At 42.9% G+C, this 14,866-nt stretch overlaps 1 protein-coding gene across 1 annotated transcript; it reads left to right on the top strand.

Moving 5' to 3' along the window:
• Positions 1 to 1,313: 1,313 nt before the first annotated feature.
• On the top strand, positions 1,314 to 14,357 carry LOC123766433 (vitellogenin-like). The gene is made up of 15 exons (XM_069308201.1): positions 1,314 to 1,463; positions 1,761 to 2,003; positions 2,849 to 3,039; positions 3,650 to 4,747; positions 4,864 to 5,011; positions 6,205 to 7,947; positions 8,111 to 8,368; positions 8,538 to 8,701; positions 8,923 to 9,521; positions 9,694 to 10,066; positions 10,601 to 11,278; positions 11,380 to 11,904; positions 12,117 to 12,492; positions 12,611 to 12,888; positions 13,261 to 14,357. Exons 1-15 carry the CDS (start codon positions 1,325 to 1,327, stop codon positions 14,266 to 14,268), a joined length of 7,821 nt encoding a protein of 2,606 aa, XP_069164302.1. The 5' UTR covers positions 1,314 to 1,324; the 3' UTR covers positions 14,269 to 14,357.
• The last annotated feature ends 509 nt before the right edge of the window (positions 14,358 to 14,866 follow it).

Raw genomic sequence — 14,866 nt, 5'->3', positions numbered from 1 at the left:
ATCTAGATGAAGTAAAGTGTGTGGACATAGACAGGGACACACACTCCAACACTATATCTTGAATTGTAGCAAAATTGAGCCATTTAGAGATAAATCTAAGCTCACTCTGTATGATATGGCAACCTATCTTATTACCATGGATAAATTACCTGAAATCCTTGCACTGTATCCACATTTCGCTTCCAGTAGATGAACGACATATGAGATTCAGAAACAAGTAGTGTACTGTGAAGACTAATAATAAACAGAAGCTCCCCTATGACTCGCTGATCGCTCACAGGATGAGTATGGGGTGCACAATAAACTAGCCGCCTTCGGCGGGAACAATAAAAAATGGAAGATTTATTATTATTATTATTAATAAAACTCACTAGGGCTATAGGCGGGCGCGGACCTACGACCACGGCATTGCCAAGTCACATACTCTACCACATCATGCCCGAAACGCTTTGCGTAATAGTGGCTTTAAGCATTGTATGTACTAGCTCTACCTATAAGTCAACCAATCTTTGTAAAAATTTCTTGTATGTATGTACCTTACCTAAATAAACATTTATTTATTTATTTATTTATACTAGTTCACCGAGACGTGTAAGTCATACAACCGGATTACTCCTGAAATCATAGTAAGTCTAGATGCCCCTGCTGAAGCCAGTGTTGACGTGTGACCCACTCTGCCCTCCCCGCCCAGTGTTCGTGGGTCACACGTCAACACTGGCTTTAGTAAGGACCTCCAGACTTACTGGGATTTCAGTAGAAATTAGGTTGTATGATTTTTACAAATTAGGTTGTATGATTTTTTTACAAATTAGGTTGTATGATTTTTACAAATTAGGTTGTATGATTTTTACAAATTAGGTTGTATGATTTTTACAAATTAGGTTGTATGATTTTTTACAAATTAGGTTGTATGATTTTTACAAATTAGGTTGTATGATTTTTACAAATTAGGTTGCATGATTTTTTACAAGTCACTGTGGTCTAGTGGTAGAGTATGCGGCTTGGCAATGCGACCGCCTATAGCCTAGTGGATTTTCTCACTGAAGTATATCATATACATGAGGTATATGTGATAATATCTCTGTGATATTATTATTATTATTATTATTATGTGGTGTTCATGAAGTTAGTCTTCACAACCTTCACTGACATAATGATCTTGTATATGTGTTCCCAAGCACCCTGCGATGACAGGAAAATAGTCTGTTGGACTTTGAACAGAAAAATGACGATACATAATAATTATGTGTAGGTATGCAAATAATTATCTGGAGTGATAGTATGTTGCAGTGTCACTATCAGATCCCGCCGCCGGTAACCAGACATGTTGACGGGAGAGGCAGAGAGTACGCTATATAAGCCTAGTGGAGGGAGGGCAGCAGAGCAGTGTTGGAGAAGCGCCACAATGGCCGCCTCCGCCGCTATACTCATCTTCATCACCCTAGTGGTGGGTGCCCGTGCAGGTCAGGCCTCATCCTTATACTCTCCCAGACACTTATACCATCCTATATACCATATATAGATGCCTTTGTTGGTGTTTTTCAACATCCTGATCACACTTATTAACATATTGTAGAATATTTTCTTAATTATCGAGAACCATAAAAGCCCTTGAAGTAAAAAAATTGCAAAAAATACTTTTCAAAATCTTTGCAGTGTCTACTTCATTATTAACTAAGAAATTTATAATCAAATTATACTCAGACCTCAAAGGAGTCAGCAATCTGTTATGTATTATGATTTATATAAATATTCTTCAGCCCCACATGAAGGAAAGGCAGCCATATGCTCGAGGGAGTGTCCCGTCGCCGGCGCCCCCAAGCTCTTCTACCAGGAAGGAAAGACCTACACCTACGAGTACTCCGGCAAGTCCAAGGTCCAGCTGAAGGGTGTGGAAGGTGGAATCACCGAGATGAGTTGGTCTAAACAAGTTGAACTGTCATGGATCACTCCCTGTGACATGGTCATCAAAATGAAGCTCTCTAAAACAGATGGTGCAAGCGGTAAGTGTAATGTTTCATCTGTGATTTAAACCTATCTATGCATGATACTAATGCTACGGGAGTATTAAGTGCTGTCACTTTAATTCCAAAGGTTAAGTGAAGTACTTTTACTTGTGCTACAAAGTGTATTATATTAGTGTCCTTCCACGTGCAGCCATGTCTAATATTGCCAGATGTACTCCTGGTGTCCTCCCTGGCCAGTCCTGGTCTGGTGTTGCCAGCAGATGTACTCCTGGTGTCCACCCTGGCCAGTCCTGGTCTAGTGTTGCCAGCAGATGTACTCCTGGTGTCCACCCTGGCCAGTCCTGGTCTGGTGTTGCCAGCAGATGTACTCCTGGTGTCCACCCTGGCCAGTCCTGGTCTGGTGTTGCCAGTAGATGTACTCCTGGTGTCCACCCTGGCCAGTCCTGGTCTAGTGTTGCCAGCAGATGTACTCCTGGTGTCCTCCCTGGCCAGTCCTGGTCTGGTGTTGCCAGCAGATGTACTCCTGGTGTCCACCCTGGCCAGTCCTGGTCTAGTGTTGCCAGCAGATGTACTCCTGGTGTCCACCCTGGCCAGTCGTGGTCTAGTGTTGCCAGCAGATGTACTCCTGGTGTCCTCCCTGGCCAGTCCTGGTCTAGTGTTGCCAGCAGATGTACTCCTGGTGTCCACCCTGGCCAGTCCTGGTCTAGTGTTGCCAGCAGATGTACTCCTGGTGTCCACCCTGGCCAGTCCTGGTCTAGTGTTGCCAGGAGATGTACTCCTGGTGTCCTCCCTGGCCAGTCCTGGTCTAGTGTTGCCAGGAGATGTACTCCTGGTGTCCTCCAAGGTTCATCATAGTCTAATGTTGCCACAACCTCTGCCAGTGCCAGCAGCCACCAGGTTCCTGGAGAGGTACCCGCTGGTGGTGGCGGTGGCCGACGGCCGGGTTCAACACGTGTGTAGTCATCATGATGACGACGCCTGGTCCATCAACATGAAGAAGGGCGTCGCCTCAATCTTCCAGAACTCTCTCCCATCTAATTCTACCCTCAACTCTTTCCATAACATTACCGAGGTGATACTATATTGTTTTTCACAATAAGTGATGGTGATGCCCGGCATTTTATAATTTTGCATAGAAATTACAGAGATAAAAGTATTAATTGTTCCATATGCCTTAAAAATACAAGTCATATATGAAAACCAAATATTTTACTATTACCGCCGATCATTGGACACGGTAATGGTGAGATAATTAATAGTAATCGAGAAAATGTCTCATAACTTAACAGTCTTTCGGTGGAAAACGCACAAACATGCTGCTATCACGGTACTTTATCAGGAAAGGAAGAAGATCCACTCAAATCTGTAAATTACTAGCAATGATATACTAAATTTACGTTATAATTTCTTCGCATTAATTTCCAATTTGGAGTTTTTAGGAAACTAAGGAATGAATGTAAGACTAAACTAGTCTCGTGTTTCTTTTAACACTTGTGGCTATTGCATGAAAAACTACTTGCCTGGTAATAATTAACATCCTTAAGCAAATACACACCAATTACTATTATAATATAATGGTCAAAGCAGCATTTGATACTTATATTTGCTTAGGAGAAGCATTAATATGACATTAACAATAATGGAATGTTTCATACATTTTACCTTCTACCCTATTTCGACAGACGGACGTGGTTGGAACGTGCCCAACGAGGTACGAGGTGCAGAACCAGGGAGACAGAGTCATTGTGAAGAAGGAGAAGAACCACCGCCTGTGTAAGCAGCGTTACCCGACCCCTGCTGAGACCCAGGTTCCCTGGCTCAAAGGTCCTCTGCCGCTGGAAGAGTCCCGCTCTGTGTGTAAACAAGAGATCAGGAACGGAATCTACTCCAGCATCACCTGTGAGGATAAGAACGTGGTCAGACCCAGCTATGGTGCCTATAAGTATATTGAAGCCAAACAGGAGTCCACTTTCAGATACATCTCAGAATCCAACGACCAATCAGGTGCCGCCTCTGCCATCCCTCAAGCTAACATGGAACGCAAGAGTCTCCGGTATGACCACGATACCCTCAAGAAGGACCCGTCCATGGTGGCCCAGTTGGACCAGACCATGAAGCAGATCTGTGAGAAGACTAAAGATGCCGTTGAGCGTGACGTTGCTGCTCTGGTAGCCAAGGCTGCACAACTCCTGCGACGAGTCCCTGAGGAAGCCATAACACAAACTTTGGACAAAATCCGCAGCGGACAGTTTTGTCAAGATCACAAGAAATTAGAGGGACTTTTCCTGGACGCTGTTGCCTTTATCCACGAGGCCGGTGCCGTAAAGGTTATGGTGAAGGAGCTAACAAGTGGACACGCCTCAGTAGATCGTAAAGCCCTCTACACAGCGGCTCTATACCTTCTTCCACGTCCATGTATCCATGCCATGATGGCTCTCAAGCCATTGTTCGAATCTACCCAACTTCTACCACTACCCACTCTGGCTGGTGCCTCTATGGTCAATACTTACTGCCGCCACAATCACAACTGCGATGAAATAGGACCAGTTAAGAGCCTAGCTGAAGCTCTAGGTCACAAACTACAAAGTCAGTGTTCTCCTTCTGACGATGAAGAGACAGAAAAAGCTGCCCTGACAACACTTAAGGCTCTGGGTAACATGGGCATAATGACCCAAGAGGTGGCCAGGTCTGTCCTCAGATGCATGGAAACAGAAGGTGTTAAGACCAACATCCGCGTGGCCGCCGCACAAGCCTTCAGACAAACAAAATGTCATCGCCAGGTAAGCACAATTCAGATCTATACAACTAGTTCCTAATTAATTAAAGCCTATTTGCACTTAAATAGAAGTATAATATTTTGATTAAGTGTTTATACATATTTTTTTTTAAATTTCAGCAAACCGAACAATTGGTAAATTTTGCTGTCGATCCGGCCAAAGACACAGAAGTTCGCATTGCATCTTATCTCATGGCAGTTCGATGTGCTAGCCAGAAAGATTTGGAAAATATTGTTAACAAAATTTCCTTCGAACACAATACACAAGGTAAAATTTCACAGTCTTATAATTATTAAGAATAAAATAGTTTGTCTTAAGCATTGTTATTTTTAATTTGAATCATATTACATAAATTTATACAACAGTAGATCTTACCCAGTCTAACTACTTGACCTTGTTGGGACAGCGACGACCTCTATGCAGGCTGGCGTTCAATCCCCAATGATCCAAGTGGTAGGGCAGCGTTCTTTCCCTGTCTTCATATCCTTTCCATACACTATACTAGGTGTACCCACCGGTGCCCAGGATAGTCTGTCTCTCCCCTTTCACCCATTCCACCCTTCTTCTGTCTCCTAATCCCTACAGTCCACCTTCTTCTTCCTCACCTCTCTCCTATCTCCCCTATTTTCCCCACCCTCCGCCTCTCGTCTTTTCCCCCGTCCATCTGGCTTCCACCTCGAACAGACATACATTTCCATTTATATATATATAGAACGGGTACCCGGCTGCACCCAGGTCTCTTCCCCCTCTTCAACCCATCTATAGATAGAGCTAGTACACACAATGCCTAAAGCCACTATTACGCAAAGCGTTTCGGGCAGGAAAAACATTAAAGACTAAAACTTAGTACTAATTGAGATTAAAATATAAAATGTGTTGAGACATTATCTTTTATAGTTATATATAATCATATTGGCTTAGTGCTTTCTCTTGATAATTATTGACTTATTATTAGACCAAACCTTACGTTTAACAGGGATGGAAATATATTGATTACGTAATGGTGATGTTTTTTCACAGACATAGGGATAAAAATCCACACTTACGAATTTGTGAATTTTATGTAAAAATTTACACCTAGTCTTTTGCACTCTCCTGAGTGCTTTGTCAAGGTCTGAGTGTGTGGTTAGGACGAGACTTACATCGTGCTAACGTAAAGATTAGTCGTTGAGCTGTAAGTCTTGTCCTCACCTCACACTCAGAACTTGACAAAGCACTCAGGAGAGTACGAAAGACTTGGTGTAAATCTTTACATAAAATTCACAGATACATAAGTGTGGGTTTTAATCCTAATATATTGAATGTTACCGACACCGGCGGCTAGTTTTCTGTGCACCCCATAATACTTATCCTGTGAGCTGTAACACAAAAGTATTACATAGGGTACAAAGGGTCCTAATCAAACCTCTCTGGATGTTTGCGGTCATTATTATAAAACAAATGCTCTTAATTAATTTCAGTTCGTGGGTTCATACTGAGTCACCTGGCGAACCTCCAGGACACCGACACTCCATACAAACAGCACCTCCGATACCTCTTGAGGAACATTCTCATTCCCAGAGACTTTTATAAGGACATGAGGAAATATTCTCGCAATATAGAGATGTCGTACTTCTGGGCGTCCCTAGGGGCTGGTGCCGGTGTGGAGTCCAACATCATCTACTCTCCGGGGTCCTTTGTCCCTCGCTCTATTGACTTCAACCTCACCGCCGCCTTAGAGGGAATCTCAGTAAACTTAGGACAGGTTGGTGCTCGGCTTGAGGGCCTCGACCCTGCCATTGAGAAAGTCTTTGGTCCTGAAGGATACATCCAGAAAACTAGTTTCGAACAAATGTTAAATGATATTACCAGATTTATTGAGGAAAAGGGCAGGAAAATTTACGAACATTTCCAGCAGGAACTGAGACAAAAGAGGTCAATTGACATGTCAGTCCTAACCAACTTTTTCCACAAACTTTACAGTCATGAGTCAAGAGTAGCCAAGGCTGATGTTTTTGCTCGGTTTATGGGACAGGAGATAAGCTTTGCTTCTTTTGCTGGGGATTTGAAAAACATCGATGCTGACAGAATTATTGAATCTGGTTTATCGTACTTTGACGAAATCCTCAATCAAATTAAGAATTCAAACATCAATTCAGCTCGAACTGCTCAGATGTACCTTGACTACTCCTTCCCAACCATCCATGGCACACCACTCAAACTTAAGATGGAAGGAACTGCTGTTGTCGGACTGCAGATGAAGGGAAACCAGGAAATATCTTCTAACCAGAGAAATAGTGAGAAAAGTTTCAAAATTATCCCCAGCTTGTCAACGCAAACCGAAGGCTTTGTTGGTTACGACAACTTTTTCGCAAAGATGGGCCTCAAAATTAAAAATAGGATCTCCAGCAACACTGGTGTTTCCATTATTGTGGAATGTAAGAATAATGAAATAGACCTTCATTTGGACATCCCCTCCAAAATGGATTTAATTGATATTGAGAACGAAATAAGTTTGATCAAAAAGATAAAAGGAAGCCCAGAAACTACAGTCTCTCCTGAATCCTCGCAGGATACAAGAGTTGCACATCACTCCTGTATCAACACTCTGGAGCCAGTTCTTGGTCTTAAACTCTGCTACGGTTTCAACGTACCTGACATTTTCCGTAGCAACTTTCCACAACTAGGCAAGCCAATTGTTGCTAAATTATCTGTTGAGAAAGCCGAACCCTCAATGAAAGGATACCTTGTAAAAGCTGCAATTCAGGACGAGAGAAATAATAAACAGATTAAGATAAAATTCGAAGTACCTGGGTCGACTACCCCAAGAGAGGCTCAAGTCACCATGTCCTACACCACGGAAGGTCAGTCTAAGAAGGTCTCCGCCGAGCTACAATCATCTGGCCCCAGCGGCAAGATCTCGGCCGACTTTAACAACGAGGAAAAACACAAAGGTGTTGAAGCATTTGCACAATATAAGTCACAGGAAACAGAAATGTCTCAAGGAATAAAAGCAGATTTTAAATCAAGTTCATCATCGTACAGGGAGGGGGAGGAGGAATATGAGGTGATAGTGTACGCCAGCAGGAGTAAGGACTTCTCGCCCCAGTCACAAATCTTTGAGTGGAAGTTTGCCAAGAGATCCAATGGTCCCGAGACGTCGTTAGATATTTTAGCCAAGACGAAGAATATGCTAAGGAGTTACATTGACTTAAACTTCGAAGGTAAGGGACATACAAGGGTTCATAAATTTGTGATAAAATTTGTGTTAAAGGTCAAAACCTTAAACAATTTATATAAATTTAAAATCAATCGATTGACAATAGGTTTAAGTTATAAAGAATTAACACTTCAAGTAAAATAATGATTTGTAACGTTGTTATGCAGCGGGAGTAGACCTCAGGCGCTCTCCCCACTCCGCCATTGCTGTGCCCTCCAAGCTGCGCAAGTTTGAGGTGGACGGTGGCCTGGGAGGGTGGAAAGTGAGCTCCTTTGTCCGCCAGGACGGTGAGTCTGGCCACACAGCTAAACTGTCTTCAGCCTTCAAGATATCGCGAAGGAGTGAAGACCTCTACTCCGTCGAGGCCACCCACACTACACAAGGAACATTTAACCAAGACTTTGTCGCCAAAACTGATGCTAAAAGTAAACTATTTACACTTACATATTGAATTATATTTGAGATATATTAGCACTTGTTAAATAATTATATAACTACTTCTTAATTGCTCATGTCCCGTCTTTTATGAGAACGTAAGAAACTATGGTATTAATAATTGTGTAACATTACTTAATTAAAACTTGTTTTACTCAGTAAAAATGGGCAGCAGTGACTACAAAGCTGCCTCCGTCGTCCACTTTGAAGATAAGAAAAAGGGAGCATCGCTGCAAATAATTCGCTCTGGCGACAGTGGGAAGGTGGCTGACCTCGAAATCACAAATGACTGGTCTGACCAATCATGTCACACCACAGTCTTCGTAAGTGAACGCGAATTTACACTTAACAGTTATTACGAGTGTAAAATATGAAAGGTGTACTTCCATCGATTTTGACATAAATTTGCTGCCATATTACATTTCAGTTATACTTTCTTATAGTTTATTCTTATTGAATCATGATTACTTCTAGGCTTCCTATAGCAAATAACTTACGAATACATAAATGATGAATAATGAATTACTGGTATTATTGTTGACAGGTGGACATACCAGGGTATACGAAAGCTGCCAAGTTTGAGAGCAAGTTGACGGGGCAGGGAGAGGACAGCTTCATGCTGGACGCTAACCTCAAGCACGAAGACCGCCTCGTGCTTCAGGTTCAGGGACCAGTTACAGTCAAGTTCTCCTCGGGGACATCACAACTTCAAACTAACTTTAAATTTACTACCTTAACTAATGAACCTATTAAGTTAGCTTTCAATTTTGCCTTTGCTAAAAACAAGCAAGTTATATCAATAGCAGTTAGCAAACAAGAGCCAATCTTTACTTCAGAATGGAATATTAAGTCCAGTTCCTCGCAAGGAACTACAGTTGGAGTTAAGTTCTTCCTCCCAGCCATGGTAGACAACAAACTTGACGCCACCATCAGTCAGAAACACATCCACGTCAGCCTCAACACCCAGATCTTGCCCAAGAGTTCGTCCCGTCGCAGAATAAAGGCATTTACTGATATTGACCTCGAGGCTAAGAAGTGGAAGGCTGACCTGGCCTGGGACGCCGATCGTGACCCGAGCAAAAAGATCAGCCTGGACACCACCATCAACATCAGCCCGTCACACCCAGGAAGCGCCTCCATCCAGTAAGTCCCGCTCTCTACCTTCACCAACTGTCACGCTTCTCTCAAAAATAAGATCAGTATCAACTACAATTATTTGTTATAATGTTTGATAATTAATATGATAAATCTGTGTGAAATACTCTGCGAGTGATGCCATGACCAAACATGATAACATGTAACATTTAATCTTCAGGGGAAGCGTCAAGTGCATGAACGAGATGTACCAAGTCAAGCTTGATGTTGAGGCAGCAAATATGATCCATTACCGGTATGGAGAAAATGGCTTCACTCTGGAGTTACGGTCGCCACAGAAGACCTTAGAGTGGAAGCTGAACACAAACGTTAACGACAAGTCCACTAAAGTCGAGACAGACCTTCGCTACAAGCACCAGCAGGACAGGGAGTACAAGTTAACAAGTGTTCTGGATATTGAAAAGCTTGGCAGTCCTTACAGCTACAAGCTTGAGTCCCGGCTGAGCTTCACTAACCCCGCAGGCCAGGAGACCACTCTTCAAGCGGAGGCAAAATGTCAAATGAGCTCGGAAACTCGAGAATTGTATTATAAGGTAAATTATTTGTTTAATCACGTTTATCAAAGGATGTAAGAATTTACGTTCAATTCATATTATCTTATGCTATAACGAAGAGCAGAGAATTCTTATAATTTACCCGAGGGCACCATTTATTAAATGGGCACGACGGGGACAGGAAGCCAGTGATTTGTCGAAGGTTCCTCATTTCTTTTCGAACTATTTTTCCAGGTAGATTTTGAACTTCAGTAATATCTTGTCATTTACGGCTTCGGCAGATAGGCGGTTCCATGGGTTTATAGACTTATGGGTGAAAACAAAAATCCTTGTTATCTGCTCAACATTGTGACTGGATAAGTCACAATGTTATTGTCACTTTATGTGTTACATGTGACATTTTAAAGAAGTGGTCTGCATTAATATCCTGGATTTACACGATGTGACTTGAATATGATTATCTTACCAATCATACTTTTATCATAACTTTTCTTTCTCAAATTTACAAGTACTTTTTGTGGCATGTTGTGCAATAATGAACGTAATTAAGATGATAAATGTGTAATATTCCAGGCAACCGCATCGACTCCTGCCTTGACTAAACCTCTAATGTTGGAGTTGTCATCAGAATGTCAGAAGAACGACTACTACAGCATCAAGGTCTTGACGGAGGTTGACGCTCCTCAGAACATGTTCATTTGGGAGGTGAAACTCGGTCCTCAGGGAGGAGTTGAAGCCCTTGTGTCATCCGTAGATTTGAAAGCTTATCGTGACTTCTTGAACGCCGTCCTCAAAGTTGTAGCATCAGAAAGTGGAGAGTATCATGACAGTCCAAGTGGAGAAGACAGTAAGGACAAGTACAGCTTTAAGTACCAGAAGGGTTCACCCTCCTACTCTATAACAGTTGAGTCTCCATCCCGCACTATGAAGGGTGAGGCTCAATATTCTCCTTCAGAGTCAAGTCTCAGGTTCTATCCTAACAAGGCTAAGAGTGAGGCAAAATACGAGATCGCGGCCAAGTCCTCCCACAGCTACTGGGATCAACAGTCCAAGTACGAAGGTCGCATTAGTCATCCAAGTCTCTCCAAGGACCTGCGAATTGAGGTTCAGCACTCAGGCAGTGGAGAGAGTTTCAGAGGCACCATCGAAATCGACATCTTCCCAGACACAGCAGACAAGATTACAGGCACTCTCCAGTCAACCAAGATTGCCAACAACACCATCAAGATAGAGGCATCGTTATCTACCAGGGTAAGTTCCAGTCATCTATTGATTTGAGAGATATATAAATACACTAAAATTAACAGTACACAAAGTATGTTTCTGGGATAACTGAAATATGATTCTTGCAGGTGCTGAGGATTCATCCCAAGGTCACCGTAATGGCAGCCTATGCTCCCCACACGGCTGGCATTGATCTCCAGTTCCAGAAGTCTCCCTCCTCCCCGGTAATCTTCCAGGTGTCGGCCATATACGACCGGGTCTCTCCTAGAGATGCAACAATGGCCTTCCGTGTGATTAACGATGGAGTCCCCGCGGTGGACATCGCTGGAGCGATGCAGCGTGAGGAAGATCTCGAGTGTAACGGCCACAAGGTCAAGGCTGTGGCTCACATTTCTCCTCTTGGCACTTACGACCTCCACTCCAAGCTGTGTAAACCTGCCTTCATCGAGATCGTTACAAGGAAGCAGGAGAGTCAAGTTGAACTCATAACAAGGCTTGGCCTAAAATCTGACAATATTGAGGTTAGCATGTCTGAGAGTGATGATAATGAACCATGGAGGAGACCAATAGCAATGGCACGTATAAAACTTGACTCCCCTACCCAGGTCAATCTTCACGGTGTCTATGAACCACAGAAAATGGAGATGGTGAAGGTAAGACTCGAAGAAGCACATATTGTATTTGTACCATTCTCTTGTTATCCTTTCCAGAAACTTTATTGTAAATTGTTGTATTCTCATACTTATTTCGTGACAGTGTTAGCGTCCTACTAACATCCCACATAAATATTGACTATGACCAATAAGGCAAGATTTGCGTGTAACGAAACATTTCACAATTTATAACAGTATCTGTGTAATTACAGAATGACTTGAGGAGCGAGTACCAACGTATTTTGGAGTCGGTTAACTCTTGGACTAACAGTGTGTACCGTTACCTGGAACAAGAAGCTCGGAAACAAGGCATTCAGTTCCCTGACCCCGAGATCCGAGCACTCATCAACGAAATTAAACGTGACGTTCAGCAAATTTATCATGACGTGATTTATGGGGTAATCACCTCTAAGTATAGAGAGTTCCGCGAGTTCCTCCGTCGACCTGCACCTGCCTACGTAATACAAGTTTGTTCTGATGTCCTATCAGGTATGGCTCAGATGCAGAAAGATCTCCGAAGACGTTTTATCCATGAAGTTGAAGCCTGGCAAGAAGACTTCAAAGAGCTCACTAACTTCATTACTAAATGTAAGTATAACAATTTATATAATAATTTATTTATAAATGTTATAATTATTCGCTATGTAATAAGAGGGAACACTCGGAAATAAAGTGAAATCTAACATGCTGGATATTACATTAACAGTCGTGTTGAATGCTGCGAGCTGGGCGGAGACCGGGTCGATGCCTGTGCCAGTACGTAGCCTGCTGGAAGAACTGGAAAACAGCAAGATCGTCACCCTGCTCAAGAGCGACTTCGACGCCATAATGGCGCGATATCCAGACCAATACGAAGCCATAAAAGAGGTCATGGCCAAGGTCACACGTACACTCCAGGCAGATCTTGACAAGCTTCGCAATAAGATCATAAGCATTTCTGTTGTTGAGAATACCATCAAGTGGATTAACAAAGAACTCGCTAGTGTAAGTAGCATGTTGTCTCTACACTCGTCTATATGTTGGTTACTGTGGCAACACGTTATTCATGTCAGTTTTAAAATGTTATTTATATTAATGAAATCAAGTTCTTACCGGAGAAACCATTTGCTGAATCATTTGACGTTATTTGCAGTTTACGATAAAGGGTCCCTTGATTATTTCAAGCGCGGGTTGGACATGTATATGAGTGGGATTGGGTGGTTATAGATAGGAGCTGCCTCGTATGGGCCAATAGGCCTTCTGCAGTTACCTTTATTCTTATGTTCTTATGTTCATATGATGCAAGTCATAGTTACGTGCATCCTATTTAGAAGTATTTTTGTGTAATTTAAGAATGTGTAATTTTTCTCTCTTCAGGGACAAATGATGGCCCAGAAGGTGGAGCGGTACGTTCGTGAAGCAATTCAAAACCGCCTGTGGGGTGCTGACGTGGAAACAAAGGAGAATGAAGCGAGAATCAAAATCCATTTACATAGACCAATTTATTCTTTGATTCAGTTCTTCAAGGAAGTGCACCTCACTTCATTTTATCATCTTAAAAAGTTGTTATTGGACTGTAACCAAGTCATCCCGCAACCCATCAAGAACATGATGTGGGCATACTACACCTTGCTGCCCCGTCACAAGAGGGATGTGTTGCCCCCATACAACCGCACCGCCATGGTTGTGAGCGACACAGAGATCCTCACCTTTGACGGCGCTGTGCTCCGAGCCCCACCTTCACCGTGTGAGGTTGTCTTGGCTGCCTACAAATCCTACAAACTTACCATGGCCCATCCTCAACCCTCGGCCCCGCCACAGATCAAGTTTTCTACTCATTCCGCTACCGTCATAGTTAAGCCGGACTTCCGTGTTGACGTCAACGGGAGGGAGATGAACAGACGACGACAAACTGAAGGTGAAGTCACCGTTCAGAAGTCGCCCCGTGAGGTCAATGTGACGTCACCGTTCCTGACAGTCCGGGTATTCAGTGAGAAACGTGTCGTGTCTGTGAACGTGTCTGGCTGGACCTTCGGTCACATTGCGGGTCTCCTGGGTACTTACGACAATGAAGTTGGCAACGACTGGTTTACGTCTTCGGGAAGGAACGCCTCCAGCCTGAAGGAGCTAGTGGCATCATGGCAGGAGGACCAGCAGTGCCCGACCCCCGACATCTCCCCCGTCAGGCCTGAAGACATTCCTATACCAAAGATCATTCAGTGCCAGGCACTAATGAGAGTTCAATCGAGATGTTACCCGCTGGTGCCTCCCAAGCCCTTCATAAAAATGTGTCACGCGGCCCGCGAGCCCTGCCACGCTGCCCAGGCCTACCGGACCATCTGCTCCAACAAGGGTATTCACATGATTATACCCCCTACCTGCTGAGGGTCACAAAGCAGCAAATTTGTAAACTAAAAGGATTTTGAAAATAAAGCATATAGAAAAATAACAAATAAATATATATTGCATTTATATTTCGGTGTAATATTTCACATTCCTACAGTATCTATAATTACTTTAATATTTAATCGTAGTTAGGGAGTTATAAGAGAGAACACAAGCACTCTGGGGGACAACAGTGAAGCCTCGTGGACTCTGGTAGCAGAGAAGGCACAGAAAATGTGCACTTTTATGGTCGTGTGTGCTATGGTGGGTTCACTTCGTGTTAAAACTCACTTTACTTCTAAATTCTTGCAATGAAATTATATTGCCACGTATTATTTTCTCAGTAAGCCCAGTTCGGTTTCATCCGAAAGGTTCTGGGTTAAATTCCCGGGCAGGACAGAGGTGTTTGGGCAACGTTTCCTTTCACCTAATGTTCCTGTTCAGCTAGCAGTAAATAGATACCCGGGAATTGCCTAATATAATTAATAAATATATAAAGATTACCTTTATTATGGAAAGAGCTGATTAACTTGGTAACGTTACCTGATCATACCACAGAGCGGAAATATGAAAAGCAAGTAGTAAATGAGTTGTTTAA

This window comes from Procambarus clarkii, chromosome 62 (genome assembly GCF_040958095.1).
Source record: "Procambarus clarkii isolate CNS0578487 chromosome 62, FALCON_Pclarkii_2.0, whole genome shotgun sequence".
Classification (NCBI taxonomy): Eukaryota; Metazoa; Arthropoda; class Malacostraca; order Decapoda; family Cambaridae; genus Procambarus; species Procambarus clarkii.
Note: the sequence above shows the minus strand (reverse complement) of the source record. Positions and strands in the feature narration are given on the sequence as shown.